The sequence below is a fragment of the Balaenoptera physalus genome (genome assembly GCF_965194825.1).
Source record: "Balaenoptera physalus genome assembly, chromosome: 20".
In the NCBI taxonomy this organism is placed as follows: domain Eukaryota; kingdom Metazoa; phylum Chordata; class Mammalia; order Artiodactyla; family Balaenopteridae; genus Balaenoptera; species Balaenoptera physalus.
The window spans coordinates 41,983,816-42,005,384 of NC_138901.1; the positions used below are offsets into that span (position 1 = coordinate 41,983,816).

General features: G+C 38.2%; 1 protein-coding gene across 2 annotated transcripts in view; it reads left to right on the forward strand.

Annotated features, from left to right (window-relative positions):
• The window catches only part of APPBP2 (amyloid beta precursor protein binding protein 2), a 72,762-nt gene that overhangs the window by 9,397 nt on the left and 41,796 nt on the right, over window positions 1-21,569 (forward strand). For both annotated transcript variants that reach the window (XM_082440025.1, XM_082440024.1), the window contains exon 2: window positions 19,226-19,314. In XM_082440025.1, coding sequence (XP_082296151.1) covers window positions 19,226-19,314 — 89 coding nt within the window. The remainder of the gene's footprint in view (window positions 1-19,225; window positions 19,315-21,569) is intronic.

The window sequence follows — 21,569 nt, forward strand, 5'->3', positions numbered from 1 at the left end:
CCATTAAATTTTTTTTTTTCCTACAGCAATGCTTGTTGACTGTGCAGAAAATTCTATTTGGGGATATTAAGTACAGTATGGTTTATGATGGCAAAAATTGGAAACAACTATATGCAAATCAATCAGGAATGGAATATCATAGTGCAGTTAGAAAGAATGAGGATGCTGGGAATGCCCTGGTGGTCCAGTGGTTAAGACTTCGTGCTTCCACTGCAGGGGGCACGGGTTTGATTCCTGGTTGGGGAACTAAGATCCCACATGCCACGTAGCGTGGCCAGAAAAAAAAAAAAAGGAAAGAATGAGGATGCTGTGTATACTGAGGTAGAGAGCACATGGGGAGAATAAAAAGCTTGTTACAAAGTAGTATGAATAATATAATCCTGTTGTTTTTAAATGGAGGAATATATGTGTACATTTGTATATGTGTACATTTGTTTATGTGTTGAAAAAAAATTAGAGGAACACAAAATTTCATAGTGTTTATTCAAGGGATAGGATTATAGTCATTTTTAACTTTGTACATATATTCTCTCTTTTCTTAAATAAATGATATCCATTTATTGATGTTATTATTGGCTTATTGTAATATTCTAAGTAGAATAAATTCCTCAAATTATCAATTTTAGCATGCTCACTATATTACCTTTAAAAAGTTTTAAAATTAAAATAATTTAAAATGTTTCCTTAGCTTCCAAGACATTTGAGAGTAGGAAAAAAGAATCCACTCAAACATCATTTGACAGATATTTTTAAAGAAACTTGGATCAACAAAATTATTTTCTAAAGTATCTTCCAAATATCCTAAAATCCAGGAACATTATTAATATTTTAATTTAGTAGGTTGTGTTTTACACTTAACATTAATAAAGATCTCTATTTAAAAAAAAAGATAACAAGTAAAGTACTTATTATGTTATGTTGTTTTTGTTTATTCTCTCTTTTTTTTATACTGCTTGGATTTTTATGACTATATTATTTTGATATATAAAAGAAGTAAAATTGAATTTTTAAGAATAAGATATCTGGGACATGAAGTTGTACTAAGAGGGGAATAGCCTAAAAATTGATATTCTAAAATATTAGTGTGACCAAGAAATAAGTTGAGGGACTTCCCTGGTGGCTCAGTGGTTAAGAATCCTCCTGCCAATGCAGGTGACACGGGTTTGAGCCCTGGTCCAGGAAGATCCCACATGCCACGGAGCAACTAAGCCCTTGCACCACAGCTACTGAGCCTGCACTCTAGAGCCCGCTAGCCACAACTGCTGAAGCCCGCGCGCCTAGAGCCTGTGCTCCGCGACAAGAGAAGCCACCGCAATGAGAAGCCTGCACATCGCAACGAAGAGTAGTCCCCGCTTGCCGCAACTAGAGAAAGCCCACGTGTAGCAATGAAGACCCAACGCAGCCAAAAATAAATAAATAAAATAAATAAATTTATTTTAAAATAAGTCTTAAAAAAAAAAAGATAAGTTGAGGTGATTGGTTTAAAAGAAAAGTAAATAATTCAACTAAGTAGTTAATTCACTAGCTGCCAGATCAACAAGTGTGAGAGAAAGCTCACATTCTCAAAATTAGGAATGAGAAAGTAAAAACAACCATAGATACAGTGGAAAGGGGAAAAATGGCTTTTTAAGTTATAGAATAGCTTCTTTAGATGTACAATAGCTTATGTAATTCTGTGCTAATCAGTCTGAAAACCTTACTGAAATTGTGTTTCTAGGAAGATACAAATGATCCAAGAGAGAAGTTGATAGACTAAAAACGGTAAAAGAACTGAGAAATTATACTTTTCTCTTTGTTCACATGCCTCCTCCCTCAGCAGACAAAACTCCCGCCAATTTTAGATACTTTCTTGGGTATATTCAAGTAACATTTGATATTATTGGTATTTAAGTGATTTTCAGACTTATTTCTGTAGCTGTATACTACATATTCAGCATTCTTGAAGGGCTAACCAATGCAGTTAGAATAAGAAAAGTCCAAAATCAAGTGAAAAACTACAATAAGATAATTCAGTAGGAGGATGATTACACATTTATAATTAAAAGTATGATAATTTTTCTATATACAATATAGGAAAGTATGTTTTACTCATCAAAAGAAAACATGCCATGGAGTAAATCCAAAAAGAGGTGTACAGAAATCTGAAAGTCTTCAGTAAGTGTAGAAGAAACATATTTTCTTCTTAGATTGGAAGATTCAGAGTTTTAAAGATATGATTTCTCTCTAACTCTTGTGTCTTGGAACCAAGTTTAATAACTTAAAAATGTGGGGCTTCCCTGGTGGTGCAGTGGTTGAGAATCCGTCTGCCAATGCAGGGGACACGGGTTCGAGCCCTGGTCTGGGAAGATCCCACATGCCGCAGAGCAGATAGGCCCGTGAGCCACAATTACTGAGCCTGTGCGTCTGGAGCCTGTGCTCCGCGACAAGAGAGGCCGACAAGAGAGGCCGCGATAGTGAGAGGCCCGCGCACGGCGATGAAGAGTGGCCCGCGCTCGCCACAACTAGAGAAAGCCCTCGCACAGAAACGAAGACCCAACACAGCCATAAATAAATAAATAAATAAATAAACCCAAAAGTTAAAAAAAAAAAGACAGAACTTTAAAAAAAAAAAATGTGTAATGAAAAAAAAAGTTTTTAACATCCATAGTGGAGAATTCAAATTTATGAAACATACTGAAAACTCCTGCAAATCAGTAAGAAAAAGAGGACCAAAAAGAAATATGTCGTCATGTTGACAGTGATTTTCTCTAGATGGTAAAATTGAATGTTATTCTTTTTTATAAATTCTTTTCTATATTTTCTAATTAAAAAATGTATATGCAATTCTGGAATCAAAGGGGAAAATGTTTTAAAGTTGGCTATCTAGAATACAGAATGAGTTTTTTGGGTTTTTTTTTGGTTTTTACATTTTTTAAAAAATTACAGTATAGTTGATTTACAATGTTTCAGTTGTAGAGAATGAGTTTTCTTATAGAGACAGAATGTTTTGTTATAACCATACTATCTTCTTTCTAGTGCTTCATGGATACACTCCTAATTTTCACCAAGATTGGTAGTGAAGCTTTAAGAGAAGTTGAGAAACTTCTTACCCAAATGTGGAGATCACTGAATCGTATTGAGTTTTATGTGGCTGGTTATCATTGTTGGTTAGATTTTACATCCAGCTAGTTTTTTGTTTTGACCTTCCATTTGTACCATGATAGCATCTTCCACCATTAACACAATCATACTATCTTGAAAATTATGCCATTGACCCATCACGTGAGAGACAGAGTTAGAGAATCTGTGTATTAGACATAAGTTCATTCTTGTAATGATTGGGGAAAAAACTCAATTTCTCATTTAATGGATGGCAAATCTAGTATCATCTTTATATGTGGACAGCGTATTTAAACGTTAGGAAAGGGTTGCCTTCCCATTTGAGAGTTAACTGTTTCTTGTGCTTTAAATAATATGAACATGTTCACTTAACCTTTTGCTTACTTACCAATAAGCAAAGCACTTTGCCCTGCAAGATACAAAAATCATGTTGGTCAGTTGTATTTTTTTTTTAAAGTATGACATAGAACCAATGAGTGGAACAGCTGAGCAATTAAAATGTTATAAGAAGCAAGAAATTAAAATATTTGGTTTACCTCCAGAAGAAAGCATTTATTGGGTTGGCCTAAAGGTTCCTTTGGTTTTTAGGTAAAAATAAAAGGCACATTTTTCGTTTTCATCAAAAACTTTATTAAACAACATATTCACCATTTTGTTCCACTACCTTCTGCCATTTTTCAGGCAGCTTCATAATTCCTTCTTCCCAAAACATTTTATCTTTTTGCACAAAGAACTGTTCCAGGTGCTTTTTACAGTCTTCCAGGGAATTGAAATTTTTTCCATTAAGAGAATTTTGTAAAGACCAAAATAAATGGAAATCTGGAGGTGCAATGTCTGGTGAATACAGCGCATGAATCAGAACTTCCCAGCCAAGCTGTAACAGTTTTTACCTGGTCATCAAAGAGACATGCAGTCTGGCGTTATCCTGATGGAAGATTACGTGTTTTCTGTTGACTAATTCTGAACGCTTTTCATTGAGTGCTGCTTTCAGTTGGTCTAACTGGGAGCAGTACTTGTTGGAATTAATTGTTTGGTTTTCTGGAAGGAGCTCATAATAGAGGACTCGGTTCCAATCCCACCATATGCACAACATCACCTTCTTTGGATGGAGACCGGGCGTTGGTGTGGTTGGTGGTGGTTCATTTTGCTTTCCTGACGATCTCTTCCATTCCACGTTATTGTACAGTATCCACTTTTCATCACCCGTCACAATTTGTTTTAAAAACTGAACATTTTCATTACGTCTAAATAGAGAATTGCATGTGGAAATATGGTCCAGAAGCTTTTTTCGCTTAACTTATGTGAAGCTCAAACATCAAAGCGATTAACATAACCAAGCTGGTGCAAATGATTTTCAACGCTTGATTTGGATATTTTGAGTATGTCGGCTATCTCCTGCGTGATATAATGTTGATTGTTCTCAATTAATGTCTCGATTTGATTGCTTTCAACTTCAACTGGTCTACCCCACCGTTGAGCATCATCCAGCGAGAAATCTCCAGTACATAACTTCGCGAACCACTTTTGACACGTTCCATCAGTCACAGCACCTTCTTCATACACTGCATAAATCTTTTTTTGTGTTTCAGTTGCGTTCTTACCTTTCTTGAAATGATAAAGCATAATATGCTGAAAATGTTGCTTTTTTTCTTCCATCTTCAATATTAAAATGGCAAAAATTCCCCAATTTTTTAAAAAATTAATTAATTATTTTTGTCTGTGTTGGGTCTTCGTTTCTGTGCGAGGGCTTTCTCTAGTTGTGGTGAGTGGGGGCCACTCTTCATTGCGGTGCGCTGGCCTCTCACTGTCGTGGCCTCTCTTGTTGTGAGCACAGGCTCCAGACACACAGGCTCAGTAGTTGTGGCTCACGGGCCTAGTTGCTCTGTGGCATGTGGGATCCTCCCAGACCAGGGCTCGAACCCGTGTCCCCTGCATTGGCAGGCAGATTCTCAACCACTGCACCACCAGGGAAGCCCCTTCCCCAGTTTTGATAAGTTTTTTTAATGCACGCTGATATGACAGCTGTCACAATACAATCTAACAAAATTGTTTCGAATGAAGTTAAAACTAAAAAAAAAAAAAAAAAGAAAACTAAGTGCTATTAGAGCCATCTTACGGGAAAAAACGAATGAACTTTTTTGCCAACCCAATACTTTTTAATTAAGTGTGCGTTATATTAAAATACTTCTGTGGTACTTGCTTTAATCCAAGAATGTGTAATCTGACAACACGTTCAGATTGTAATCAAACAACAGATAAAGGACATTACATGTAATATACAATGTAATATGAGAGCAAAGTAAAGGAATATCAAGTTATATGCCAAAGTTAATTTTTTCAGAGCTACATTTCAAGTGAATTTTGAGATTAGAGAACAAGAATAAATGTATCTTATGTGTGTTAAACAAAACAAAATATTACTTTATTTTTATTATTTTCTTTTGGCTGCGTTGGGTCCTCATTGCTGAGCACAAGCTTTCTCTCGTTACAGCAGGTGGGGGCTACTCTTTGTTGTGGTGCGTGCTCTTGTTGCAGTGGCTTCTTCTGTTGTGGAGCACGGGCTCTAAAGCACAGGCTCAGTAGTTGTGGCACACGGGTTTAATTGCTCTGTGGCATGTGGGATCTTCCCAGACCAGGGCTCGAACCCATGTCCCCTGCATTGGCAAGCAGATTCTTAACCACTGCGCCACCAGGGAAGTCCCTAGACCATAGTTTTTTGTTTTTTTGTTTTTTTTTTTAATATTTATTTATTTATCTGGTTGTGCTGGGTCTTAGTTGCAGCAGGAGGGCTCCTTAATTGCAGCATGCATGTGGGATCTAGTTCCCTGACCAGGGACCGAACCTGGGCCCCCTGCATTGGGAGCACAGAGTCTTAACCACTGCGCCACCAGGGAAGTCCCTAGACCATAGTTTTGAACTTGATTTCTTTTATATCTTTTTCTAAACCTTTCTGAGTTTTTGTTTTGGGGAATTAGCCTAGATTATTTTGGGTTGGTTTTGTTTTGTTTTTGATTTTTTTCTTTTCCATTATTATTTATCATGGGATATTGAATATAGTTCCCTGTGCTATACAGTAGGACCTTGTTGTTTATCCATCCTATATATAATAGTTTACATCTGCTAATCCCAAACTCCCAATCCTTCCCTCCGCCCTCCCCCTCGGCAACCACAAATCTGTTCTCTATGTCTGAGAGTCTGTTTCTGTTTTGTAGATAGGTTCATTTGTGCCATATTTTATAACATATAAGTGATATCATATGGTATTTTTTTTTGTCTTTCTGACTGACTTCACTTAGTATGATAATCTCTAGTTCCATCCATGTTGCTGCAGATGGCATTATTTCATGCTTTTTTATGGCTGAGTAGTATTCCATTGTGTATATATACCTCATCTTCTTTATCCAGTCATCTTTGGATGGACATTTAGGTTGTTTCCATGTTTTTAGCCTAGATTATTTTGTATGCTAATTTGATATTAACACTAAACTGTTCACTCAGCCTGGTAATTTTGGATTGGCTGCGAAAGCAGCCACGTCAATTCAAAATCCCTTGGGGTAAGGAAGGCTTTCATCCCTATCTTTATCTCCTAAAGAGTTCTCTGGGTTTGGGGCTGTCTTGTATTGCCCTTGCAATAGCTGCCTTCAGTTTTCTGTAAAAATTTTACTTTAGGGGACTTCCCTGGTGGCGCAGTGGTTAAGAATCCACCTGCCAATGCAGGAGACATGGGTTTGAGCCCTGGTCCGGGAAGATCCCACGTGCCGCGGAGCAACTAAGCCCGTGCACCACAGCTACTGAGCCTGCACTCTAGAGCCCGCGAGCCACAACTGCTGAAGCCTGCACGCCTACAGCCCGTGCTCTGCAACAAAGAGAAGCCACCGTAATGAGAAGTCTGCGCACCGCAACGAAGAGTAGCCCCTACTCGCTGCAACTAGAGAAAGCCCACGCGCAGCAACGAAGACCCAACGCAGCCAACAACAAATAAATAAATATTTTTTAAAGAAAGAAAATTTTACTTTAGTCTCTGAAAGCCCTTGCTTCTAAAATACCACCAGGAGTTTCACCCTTTTATGTATTAAAGATATTAAATCCTACACAAGTGTGTTACTAATATTTTACTTACTTTTATTGTATGTTTAATTTTTATTTACAGTATTTTATTTTATTATTTATTTTTTAAATTTATTTATTTGTTTCTTTTATTTTGGGTTGTGTTGGGTCTTCGCTGCTGCGCGCAGGCTTTCTCTAGTTGTGGTGAGCAGGGGCTACTCTTCATTGCGGTGCACGGGCTTCCCATTGCAGTGGCTTCTCTTGTTGCAGAGCACAGGCTCTAGGCACACAGGCTTCAGTAGTTGTGGCACGTGGGCTCAGTAGTTGTGGCTTGCCGGTTCTAGAGCACAGGCTCAGTAGTTGTGGCACACGGGCTTACTTGCTCCGTGGCATGTGGGATCTTCCCAGGCCAGTGCTCGAACCCGCGTCCCTTGCATTGGCAGGCAGATTCTTAACCACTGTGCCACCAGGGAAGCCCTATTTACAGTATTTTACATTCATGGACATTTTTGGTGTTTATCAAATCACATATCTCTTCCTTTATGATTTTTACCTGTGGTATATAATGCTTAGAAAGGCAGTGTTACCAGGTAGCTTTTAACACTTCTATGATTTAATTGTTTAATATTTAAAACTTTGATAAATCTGGAATTTATTTTTGTTCTGTTTTATCAGGAGGTACCTTACTTTGTTTCCCCATTTTTATGCACTCTTTATTAACTAATTTTTTGTTTCTTTCAGTGATTTTTAAAATGCTCCCTTCATCATATGTTAATTTTTTTTATGTATACCAAGATCTGCTTTTGAACTTTGCGTTTTGTTCCATTCATTGGTCAATCTTCATACCTGTACAATATTGTTTATGTTTTTACATAATATTTTTATTGTCTGTTTCATATCTTTTGGAAGATAATTTACCTACTTATAAAAATAAACTTGTTTTTTTTTATTTTCCTGAAGGTACCAGTAGCTAAAAGAAGTTGCTAGTCCTTTAATAGCCTCATTACCCAGTGGGTGCAGAATTTATTTATTAAAAAATTTTTTTGTATTGGAGCATAATTGCTTTACAGTTTTTGCTGTACAACAAAGTGAATCAACTATATGTATACATATATACCCTCTCTCTTGAACCTCCCTCCCACCCCAACGCCCCCCATCCTGTCCCACTCCTCTAGGTCATCACAGAGCACCGAGCTGAGCTCTCTGTGCTGTACAGCAGCTTCCCACTAGGTATCTATTTTATACATGGTAGTGAATATATGTCAGTGCTACTCTCTCAGTTTGTCCCACCCTCCCCTTCCTGCCCCCCGCCCGGGTCCACAAGCCCATTCTCTACGTCTGCATCTCTTTTCCTGCCCAGAATTTAATATTAAAACACATGTAATAATGAACTAAAATAAGTCAAATTTTAAAAAATTTGATATAAGTATCATTACCAAAGAACCTAGAGCCTCAGTTTTCTTTCTTCTAAGCTCTACTCCATAAGATGTGTGACTCTATGAAGGGATTAATCTTCTATTATTTCTTCTTTTTTTTTTTTTTGGCCGTGCTGTGTGGCATGAGGGATCTTAGTTCCCTGACCAGGGATCCAACCCATGCCCCCTGCATTGGGAGCACGGAGTCTTAACCACTGGACTGCCAGGGAAGTCCTTCTTCTATTATTTCTATAAAAATGTTTTAAATTGCCCATTTTATGCTCTTTCTTACTTCCTGATATAATACCGTCTAAAAGCATTGTACTGTTAAGTTATTAGGAACATGGATATAAGGATAGACTGCTTGGAGCCAGATTGTTGCCTTGCCACTTCTTTTTTTTTTTTTTTTTTTAATTGAAGTATAGTTGATGTACAATGTTGTGCCAATCTCTGCTGTACAGTAAAGTAACTCAGTTATACACATAGAGACATTCTTTTTAAATATTTTTTCCATTATGATTTATTACAGGATATTGAATATCATTGTGCTGTACAGTAGAACCTTGTGGTTTATCCATTCTCTATGTAATAGTTTGCATCTACCAACCACAAACTCCCAGTCCATCCCTCTCCTTCCCCCTGTCCTCCTTGGCAACCACAAGTCTGTTCTCTATATCTATGAGTCTGTTTCTGTTTTGTAGATAGGTTCATTTGTGCCATACTTTAGATTCCACCTGTAAATGATACCATATGGTATTTGTCTTTCTCTTTCTGACTTCCTTCACTTAGTATGATAATCTCTAGTTGCATCCATGTTGCTGCAAATGCCTTGCCACTTCTTAATTGTGTGATTTAGACCAGGTAATTTAACTTTATATGCCTTAGTTTCCTCATCTGTGGAAGGACAGAGTGAGTTGCTTATGAAAAGCACTTAGAACAGTGCCTGGCACATGCATATAAGATCTCTGTAAGGATTAAATGCTCTTTTTATTCTGGATTGGTATTCAAAAATCCCATTCATAAAATGTAGAAATTTTCATTTTTGGTGATAAGCCTAGTAAGGATTTTCTTTTTTTTTTGAATTACAGTTGCTGTACAGGAAAGGATGATTTGAAACAGTTAAATCACTACTCTCTCCCCAGAATTTAAAGGCAGACCCCTTTTTAGCTAGAAAAATTAAACAGCTGAGAGAAAAAAAGCTTGTTTTTGTTAATAGGCATACTTACATTTAAAATTGTAACTAAGGTTACTGCTTTCCTAAATTTTAGTTTCAAATCCATTTGTTAGGAAATTTTCAGTATTAAAGGGATACTATGAGTTGTAGAACATATAAAGTTTAGTTTAATTGTTTTTTTTTGACTAGTAAGTGTAGGCAAAAAAAGTTGTACAACTTTCCATTTCTTCTATCTTACAAAAGAAATTCTAAGCCTTAAGTTTGCTAATGATGAGTTACTTTGGTAAGAAACTAAGGTTTTTTGGTCCTGTACTGTTTTTGGAGTATGTGTATCTGTATATTTTGATAAGTGCATTTGTTTTTCTGCCCCAAATCAGAAATGTATCACATTGTTAAGCCCCCAAATAGGATGTGATTATTAATTCTCAGCTTTATTTTCCCTGAGTTATTCTTCATTGGTTAACTGTGAAGGTATATGTGATGGAAGGGAATTTTATCATATACATTCCTACAAGCTTTTTTTTTTTTTTGGCCACACTGTGTGGCTTCCGGGATCCTAGTTCCCTGACCAGGGATTGAACCTTTGCCCCCTGCAGTGGGAGCGCGGAGTCCCAGCTACTGGACTGCCAGGGAAGTCCCACTCTTCCTGTTTTTCTAACCTCAGAAAACATAATCATCTCCAAAAATAGCAAATCTTTCCTTATGAAAGTTTATGGTTAAGATGAATATCCAGTCATTGTTTGAAGATAACATTTCTGCCTCCCCTTCCTGAGCACATGGCAGTTCCTGTCCCCTCTCCCTTCCAGCAGTCACCATTGATTTGTATTCCTATATCTACCTAATCTGACCTGGCCTCCATTATGACTAGTGATTTATGCCCAAGAGTTTGCTAAATGAGTTTGTAGTATGTTTTCCCTGTGCAAAGTTAACTGGCCCATTTGGCAGATGAATTCAGGATCATGTCTTCTTTCTGAAACCCATGTTTTTGTCAAATGAGCTAAATGTTAAGTGCTTACTAATGTAAAGTGAGTTGATATAATAAAATTCTTGCCTTCTAAGGCACTGTATTTATATAGCATATATAAATTCAGTAACATTTGGTGAAGTTGAGGCAGGGGAAAGAGGGGCAGTAGTATTTATTTTTAACTGTGTACATGTATTATTTGGGATAAACGTTTAACACATTTATTAAAATACTATTTTAAATGGAAGTTAAAAAAAATCAGGCAGATCTTGAGTTGCAGTGTCAGGGGCAGTGCTTCTGCACACGGCCCGGCCCGCTGAGCTGAGGTGTCAGCACAGCCATTTCTCACTAGGCACTCTGATCTGAAGTGCTGGGTGTGAGGCCTCTGCATGAAGCACCCTGTGAACAAGTGAAACTAGACAAAGCACAAAGGAAAAGAAAAAAAAAAAAGCAAGCTCTGCAAATCCTCTGAAAAAAATGCCTCTGCACCTCTAGCTCTTGCGGAGGTTGGTGTCTTCAGTGGAGTCTCCTATTGCAGGGGGACCTTCAAGATGGTGGAGGAGTGGGACATAGAGATCACCTTCCTCCCCACAAATACATCAAAAATACATCTACATGTGGAACAACTACAGAACACATACTGAACGCTGGCAGAAGACTTCAGACTTCCCCAAAGGCAAGAATATCCCCACGTACCTTGCAGTGTGGCTGACAGGGTCTTGGTGCTCCGGCCTGGTGTCAGGCCTGCGCTTCCAGGGTGAGAGAGCCGAGTTCAGGACATTGGACCACCAGAGACCTCCCCGCCCCACGTAATATGAATCGACGAGAGCTCTTCCAGAGAGCTCCATCTCAACACGAAGACCCAGCTCCACCCAACAGCCAGCAAGCTCCAGTGCTGGACACCCCATGCCAAACAAACAGGAACACAACCCCACCCATTAGCAGAGAGGCTGCCTAAAATCATACTAAGTTCACAGACACCCCAAAACACACGGCCAGATGTGTCCCTGCCCACCAGAACACAGGCACCAGTCCCCTCCACCAGAAAGCCTACACAAGCCACTGAACCAACCTCACCCACTGGGGGCAGACACCAAAAACAACAGGAACTACGAACCTGCAGCCCATGAAAAGGAGACCCCAAACAAAGTAAGTTAAACAAAATGAGAACACAGAGAAATATGCAGCAGATGAAGGAGCAAGGTAAAAAAAACCCCGAGACCAAATGAAAAGGAAATAGGCAGTCTACCTGAAAAAGAATTCAGAGTAATGGAGTAAAGATGATCTAAAATCTTGGAAATAGAATATAGAAAATACAAGAAACGTTTAACAAGGACTTAGAAGAACTAAAGAGCAAACGAACAGTGATGAGCAACACAATAAATGAAATTAAAAATACTCTAGAAGCAGTCAATAGCAGAAGAACGGATGAGTGACCTGGAAGATAAAATAGTGGAAATAACTACTGCAGAGCAGAATAAAGAAAAAAGAATGAAAAGAATTGAGGACAGTCTTAGAGACCTCTGGGACAATATTAAATGCACCAACATTTAAATTATATAGGTGTCTCAGAAGAAGAGAAAAAGAAAGGGTCTGAGAAAATATTTGAAGAGATTATAGTCGAAAACTTCCCTAACAAGGGAAAGGAAATAATCAAGTCCAGGAAGTGCAGAGAGTGCCGTACAGGATAAATCCAAGGAGAAACACGCCAAGACACATATTAATCAAACTATCAAAAATTAAATACAAAGAAAAAAATATTAAAAGCAACAAGGGAAAAGCAACAAATAACATACAAGGGAGTCCCATAAGGTTAACAGCTGATCTTTCAGCAGAAACTCTGCAAGCCAGAAGGGAGTGGCAGGACATATTTAAAGTGATGAAAGGGGGGGCTTCCCTGGTGGTGCAGTGGTAATGAATCTGCCTACCAGTGCAGTGGACACAGATTCAATCCCTGGTCCAGGAAGATCCCACATGCCACAGAGCAGGTAAGCCTTGCACCAAAACTGCTCAGCCTGTGCTCTAGAGCCCACGAGCCACAACTACTGAGCCTGCGTGCCACAACTACTGAGCCTGCATGCCACAACTACTGAAGCCCACACGCCTAGAGCCTGTGCTCCGCAACAAGAGAAGCCACTGCAATGAGAAGCCTGTGCACTGCAATGAAGAGTAGCCGCTGCTCACCGCAACTAAAGAAAGCCTGTGCACAACAGTGAAGACCCAGGGGCTTCCCTGGTGGCGCAGTGGTTGAGAATCCGCCTGCTAATGCAGGGGACACGTGTTCGAGCCCTGGTCCAGGAAGATCCCACATGTCGTGGAGCAGCTAAGCCCGTGTACCACAACTACTGAGCCTGCGCTCTAGAGCCCGTGAGCCACAACTACTGAGCCCACATGCCACAACTGCTGTAGCCCGTGCACCTAGAGCCTGTGCTCCGCAACAAGAGAAGCCACTGCAATGAAAAGCCCATGCACTGCAAAGAAGAGTAGACCCCTTGCGCAACAATGAAGACCCAACACAGCCAAAAATAAATAAGCAAATATATAAATTTATTAAAAAAAAAAAGTGAAGACCCAAACACAGCCAAAAATAAATAAGTAAATATCAAAAAAACCCTACAACCAAGATTACTCTACCCAGCAAGGATCTCGTTCAGATTCGACAGAGAAATTAAAACCTTTACAGACAAGCAAAAGTTAAGAGAATTCAGCACCACCAGACAAGCTTTACAGTAAATGCTAAAGGAACTTCTCTAGGCAGGAAACACAAGAGAAGGAAAAGACCTACAATAACAAACCTAAAACAATTAAGAAAATGGTGATAGGAGCATACATATTGATAATTACCTTAAATGTAAATGGATTAAATGCTCCAACCGAACGACATAGACTGGCTGAATGGATACAAAAACAAGACCCGTACATATGCTGTCTACAAGAGACCCACTTCAGACCTTGGGACACATACAGACTGAAAGTGAGGGGATGGAAAAAGATATTCTATGCAAATGGAAATCAAAAGAAAGCTAGAGTAGCAATTCTCATATCAGACAAGTAGACTTTAAAATAAAGACTATTACAAGAGACAAAGAAGGACACTACATAATGATCAAGGGATCGATCCAAGAAGAAGATAGAACAATTGTAAATATTATGCACCCAACATAGGAAGACCTCAGTACATAAGGCAAATGCTAACAGCCATAAAAAGGGAAATCGGGGCTTCCCTGGTGGCACAGTGGTTGAGAATCTGCCTGCTAATGCAGGGGACACGGGTTCGAGCCCTGGTCTGGGAAGATCCCACATGCCGCAGAGCAACTAGGCCCGTGAGCCACAATTACTGAGCCTGCGCGTCTGGAGCCTGTGCTCTGCAACAAGAGAGGCCACGGTAGTGAGGGGCCCGCACACCGCGATGAAGAGTGGCCCCTGCTTGCCGCAACTGGAGAAAGCCCTCGCACAGAGACGAAGACCCAACGCAGCCAAAAATAAATAAATAAATTTTTTAAAAAAAAGGGAAATCGACAGTAACACAATAATAATAGGGGACTTTCACACTCCACTTTCACCAATGGACAGATCATCCAAAATGAAAATAAATAAGGAGACACAAGCTTTAAATGACACATTAGACAAGATGTACTTAATTGATATTTAGAGGACATACCATCCAAAAACAACAGGATACACTTTCTTCTCAAGTGCTCATGGAACATTCTCCAGGATAGATCATAACGTGGGTCACAAATCAAGCCTTGGTAAATTTAAGGAAATTGAAATCGTATCAAGTATCTTTTCCGACCACAGCGCTGTGAGACTAGATATCAATTACAGGAAAAAAAAACTAAAAAATACAAACACATGGAGGCTAAACAATATACTACTAAATAACCAAGAGATCACTGAGGAAATCAAAAAATACCTAGAAACAGATGACAATGAAAACACGACAACCCAAAACCTATGGGATGCAGCAAAAGCAGTTCTAAGAGGGAAGTTTATAGCAATACAATCCTACCTCAAGAAACAAGAAACATCTCAAACAAGCTAACCTTGCACCTAAAGCAATTAGAGAAAGAAGAACAAAAAAACCCTAAAGTTAGCAGAAGGAAAGAAATCATAAAGATCAGATCAGAAATAAATGAAAAAGAAATGAAGGAAACAATAGCAAAGATCAGTAAAACTAAAAGCTGGTTCTTTGAGAAGATAAACAAAATTGATAAACCATTAGCCAGACTCATCAAGAAAAAAAGAAGACTCAAATCAATAGAATTAGAAATGAAAAAGGAGAAGTAACAACTGACACTGCAGAAATACAAAGGATCATGAGAGATTACTACAAGCAACTATATGCCAATAAAATGGACAACCTGGAAGACATAGACAAATTCTTAGAAAAGCACAACCTTCCGAAACTGAACCAGGAAGAAACAGAGAATAAAAACAGACCAATCACAAGCACTGAAATGGAGACTGTGCTTAAAATTCTTCCAACAAACAAAAGCCCAGGACCAGATGGCTTCACAGGTGAATTCTGTCAAACACTTAGAGAAGAGCTAACACCTATCCTTCTCAAACACTTCCAAAATATAGCAGAGGAAGGAACACTCCCAAACTCATTCTATGAGGCCACCATCACCCTGATACCAAAACCAGACAAAGATGTCACAAAAAAAGAAAACTACAGGCCAATATCACTGATGAACATAGATGCAAAAATCCTCAACAAAATACTAGCCAAGAGAATCCAACCGCACATTAAAAGGATCATACATCATGATCAAGTGGGGTTTATCCCAGGAATGCAAGGATTCTTCAATATACCAAATCAATCAATGTGATACACCATATTAACGAACTGAAGGATAAAAACCATATGATAATCTCAATAGAAGCAGAAAAAGCTTTTGACAGAATTCAGCACCTATTTATGATAAAAACTCTCCAGAAAGTAGGCAGAGAGGGAACCTACCTCAACATAATAAAGGCCATATATGACAAACCCACAGCCAACATCGTTCTCAGTGGTGAAAAACTGAAACCATTTCCTCTAAGATCAGGAACAAGACAAGGTTGCCCACTCTCATCACTATTATTCAACATAGTTTTGGAAGTTTTAGCCACAGCAGTCAGAGAAGAAAAAGAAATAAAAGGAATCCAAATTGGAAAAGAAGAAGTAAAATTGTCACTGTTTGCAGATGACATGATACTATACATAGAGAATCCTAAAGATGCTATCAGAAAACTACTAGAGCTGATCAACAAATTTGGTAAAGTAGCAAGATACAAAATTAATGCACACATCTCTTGTATTCCTATACACTAACAATGAAAAATCTGAAAGAAATTAGGGGCACACTCCCATTTACCATTGCAAGAAAAAGAATAAAATACCTAGGAATAAACCTACCTAAGGAGACAAAAGACCTGTATGCAGAAAACTACAAGACACTGATGAAAGAAATTAAAGATGATACAAACAGATGGAGAGATATACCATGTTCTTGGATTGGAAGAATCAACATTGTGAAAATGACTCTACTACCCAAAGCAATCTACAGATTGAACGCAATCCCTATCAAACTACCAATGGCGTTTTTTACAGAACTAGAACAAAAAACTTCACAATTTGTATGGAAACACAAAAGACCCCGAATAGCCAAAGCAATCTTGAGAAGAAAAAACGGAGCTGGAGGAATCAGGCTCCTGGACTTCAGACTATACTACAAAGCTACAGTAGTCAAGACAGTATGGGACTGGCACAAAACAGAAATACAGATCAATGAACAGGATAGAAAGCCCAGAGATAAACCCATGCACATATGGTCACCTTATTTTTGATAAAGGAGGCAAGAATATACAATGGAGAAAAGACAGTCTCTTCAATAAGTGATGCTGGGAAAACTGGACAGGTACATGTAAAAGAATGAAATTAGAACACTTCCTAACACCATACACAAAAATAAACTCAAAATGGGTTAAAGACCTAAATGTAAGGCCAGACACTATAAAACTCTTAGAGGAAAACATAGGTAGAACACTCTATGACATAAGTCACAGCAAGATCCTTTTTGACCCACCTCTTAGAGAAATGGAAATAAAAACAAAAATAAACAAATGGGGGCTTCCCTGGTGGCGCAGTGGTTGAGAATCTGCCTGCCAATGCAGGGGACACGGGTTCGAGCCCTGGTCTGGGAAGATCCCACATGCCACGGAGCAACTGGGCCCGTGAGCCACAACTACTGAGCCTGCGCGTCTGGAGCCTGTGCTCCGCAACAAGAGAGGCCGCGACAGTGAGAGGCCCGTGCACCGCGATGAAGAGTGGCCCCTGCTCGCCGCAGCTGGAGAGGGCCCTCGCACAGAAATGAAGACCCAGCACACCCAAAAATAAATAAATAAATAAATTAAAAAGAAATCCATTAGGTAAATGATTTAAAGATGTCCAGGGTAGCTTTAAAAAAATAAATAAATAAATAAACAAATGGGACCTAATGAAACTTAAAAGCTTTTGCACAGCAAAGGAAACCATAAACAAGACAAAAATATAACCCTCAGAATGGGAGAAAATATTTACAAACAAAGCAACTGACAAAGGATTAATCTCCAAGATATACAAGCAGCTCATGCAGCTCAATGTCAAAAAAACAAACAATCCAATCCAGAAATGGGTAGAAGACCTAAGTAGACATTTCTGCATAGAAGATGTAGAGATTGCCAACAAACAGATGAAAGGATGCTCAACATCACTAATCATTAGAGAAATGCAAATCAAAACTACAGTGAGTTATCACCTCACAGGGGTCAGAATGGCCATCATCAAAAGATCTACAAACAGTAAATGCTCGCGAGGGTGTGGAGAAAAGGGAGCCCTCCTGTACTGTTGGTAGGAATGTAAATTGATACAGTCACTATGGAGAACAGTATGGAGGTTCTTCAAAAAACTAAAAATAGAACTACTATATGACCCAGCAATCCCACTACTGGGCATATACCCTGAGAAAACCATAATTCAAAAAGAGACATGTACCACAGTGTTCATTGCAGCACTATTTACAATAGCCGGGATATGGAAGCAACCTAGGTGTCCATCAACAGATGAATGGATAAAGAAGATGTGGCACATATATACAATGGAATATTACTCAGCCATAAAAAGAAACAAAATTGAACTAGTTGTAGTGAGGTGGAAGGACTTAGAGTCTGTCATACAGAGTGAAGTAAGTCAGAAAGAGAAAAACAAATACCGTATGCTAACACATATATATGGAATCTAAAAAAAAAAAAAAAGGTTCTGATGAACCTAGGGACAGGACAGGAATAAAGATGCAGACATAGCGAATGGAGTTGAGGACATGGAGAGGGGGAAGGGTAACCTGGGACAAAGTGAGAGTACCATTGACATATATACACTACCCAATGTGAAATAGATAACTAGTGGGAAGCAGCTGCATCGCACAGGGAGATCAGCTCAGTGCTTCGTGACCACCTAGAGGGGTGAGACAGGGAGGGTTGGAGGGAGATGCAAGAGGGAGGGGATATGGTGATAGATGTATTCATATAGCCGATTCACTTTTGTTATACAGCAGAAACTAACAGGACATTGTAAAGCAATTACACTCCAATGAAGATGTTAAAAAAAAAAAAAGTCAGGCAAAAGGAGTATATGATTGTGACATGATTAGAAATCTTGCCATGCTGGATTACTTTAGATATAATCTACTGTTAGTCTGCTTGTGATGTTTCATGCCTGGAACTGAACTGAGGTTTTTGTGGTCTGAAGAGCCCTTAGTGGGGCATAGTGACCAGTTCTGGCTTCTGGACATTATCTTGCTATCATTTTTATAATTTACTTTACCCAGTTTTGTTTAAGAAAAAAAGAAGTTAAAAAAAATTTAGTTTCTTGAATATAATTGTTCTTTTTTAATCAATTTATTTGTTTATTTTTTGGCTGCATTGGGTCTTCGTTGCTGTGCGTGGGCTTTTTCTAGTTGTGGCGAGCAGCGGCTATTCTTCGTTGCGGTGCGTGGGCTTCTCATTGCAGTGGCTTCTCTTTGTTGTGGAGCGTGGGCTCTAGTAGTTGTGGCACACGGGCTTAATTGTTCCGCGGCATGTGAGATCGTCCCAGACCAGGGATCGAACCGTGTCCCTTGCATTGGCAGGCGGATTCTTAACCCCTGGGCCACCAGGGAAGTCCTGAATATAACTGTTTTTAGTGTTTAATAAATAAAGTAATTATATAGCACTTTTTAGTACTTAGCATGTACCATATACTGTTATACAAATATTAATTTTTAAATATTATATACAACTATTAAAGTGTTCTATATGAATTATAGAGATTTGTTAAGTTAATGTTATATTTGTCTTAGCATAAGCATCTTCCCTGATATTACTGTGTAATCTTAACTTTGAGTAATAGTCATAAATTCATCAAATATTAACTCCATCAAATTATATTCATAAGTAAAGTAGAAATTGAAATTAAATTAAAAATTTTAAACATTATCCTTTTTTGTTTTTTTTTAATTTCAGCTGTACCAACAGGGACGCTTATGTCAACTGGGCAGTGAATTTTGTGAATTGGAAGTTTTTGCTAAAGTATTGAGAGCTTTGGATAAAAGGTAAACTCATTTTTTAACAATTGTGGTATACTGTACATATCTAAATTCTACGATTGTGACCATATTTTAAGTGTACAGTTCAGTAGCAGTAAGTACATTCATATTGTTTTGAAACCATCAGTACCACCCTTGCTTTTTGTGTTCAAGAAAGACTGAATTCATCTTCCCCGTTCTGGCTATTATGTAGTAGGAGTTATATGTGGATGTAGGTGACATGGCCTTTGATTGTCCTTGCTGTTCTCTTTATCATTCTTCCCTAAATTTGCTTGAAATGCCATTTCTTTTTCCTAACCTACATTTCTGGGAAAATAAGAATATAGTTTTACAAAATATTGTTAATCTGTAATATGAATGTTGCCAAGTTAAGTAAATACTTGTTAGAATGTGTAGTATATGTCAAGTACTATTCTAGATGCTGGGGTTACAGCAGTGAATAAGTTTTACAAGGTCTCTTCCTCATGGAGTTTGTGTTTTAGAAAGAGATGATAAAATAATCAAGTAACATGTTAACAAATTAACATGATTTCATTGTTTAGGGATACCTTTGGATGTGACCTGTGTACTAAGCCTAAGAGAAATTTCTTGGTTAGTTAAATAATTAAAATTAATCTGTTAAAAAATAGTAGATGAGAGTTTCATTTTGGGACAAGAAGGCCATAGAAAAACTTTAAAAAAAAATTCTTTACTCTTCGAAAAGGTTAGCTTTCTAGGATTTGAATTTCTCTATGCAGTTCTAAAGATGGCCATTATAAAGATTTAGTGGACTACCTCTCTTTCATCTCTCAGGTTATCTTTTTACCAAGTCCAAATCCCTTGGTAAATGTTTAATATATTTGTGAAACTAAACGCATGTAGTTTGACTTTTTTCCCCCCTTTATGCAAAGCAGTGACTTGGTTATTTACAATTTTGTTTAAAGCAGTTTTTTTATTGAGATAATTCATAATACCATAAATTCATCATTTTAAACTGTATAATTCATTAGTTTTTAGTATATTCACAAATTTTTGCAACTATTACCACTATCTAATTCTAGAATACTTTCATCATCCCCAAAAGAAACCCTGTACCCATTAACAGTCACTTCCTATTTCCCCTTACCCCTGGTCTCTAGCCTACCATTAATCTACTTTCTGTTTCTGGGTTTATCTGCTCTAGACATTTCATATAAATGGGACTATACAGTATGTGGTCTTTTGTGACTGGATTTTACCTATAATGTTTTCAAGGTTCATTCATGGCTGTTGTTTGTATCAGTTTTCCATTGTGTGGATATACTATGTTACTATGTTTTGGTTATCTAGCCATCTGTTGATGAACATTTGGGTTGTTTCTACCTTTTGGCCATTATGAATAATGCTACTATGAATGCTCATGAACAAGATTTTGTGTGGACGTATGTTTTCAGTTCTCTTGTATGTATATACAACTAGGGTAAACCCTAGTTGTTTAACTTTTTGAGTAACTCCTAAATTGTTTCCCACAGCAGCTCCACCATTTTATTGGGCTGGCCAAAAAAATGCCTTTGGTTTTTAAGTAAAAGTAAAAAACACATTTTTCATTTTCACCGAAAACTTTATTAAACAACATATTCACCATTTTGTTCCACTATCTTCTGCCATTTTTCAGGCAACTTCATAATTCCATCTTCTCAAAACTTTTTATCTTTTTGAGCAAAGAACTGTCCAGGTGCCTTTTACTGTCTTCCAGGGAATTGAGTTTTTCCATTAAGAGAATTTTGTAAAGACCGAAATAAATGGAAATCTGAAGGTGCAATGTCTGGTGAATACAGTGGATGAATCAGAACTTCCCAGCCAAGCTGTAACAGTTTTTACCTGGTCATCAAAGAGACATGCGGTCTTGCATTATCCTGATGGAAGATTATGTGTTTTCTGTTGACTAATTCTGGACTCTTTTCATTGAGTGCTGCTTTCAGTTGGTCTAATTGGGAGCAGTACTTGTTGGAATTAATTGTTTGGTTTTCCGGAAGGAGCTCATAATAGAGGACTCGCTTCCAATCCCACCATATACACAACATCACCTTCTTTGGGTGAAGACCGGGCTTTGGTGTGGTTGGTGGTGGTTCATTTCACTTGCCCGACGATCTCTTCCGTTCCACGTTATTGTACAGTATCCACTTTTCATCACCCATCACAATTTGTTTTAAAAACAGAACGTTTTCATTACATTTAAGTAGAGAATCCATGCAGAAATACAGTCAAGAAGGTTTTTTTTCTTAACTTATGTGGAACCCAAA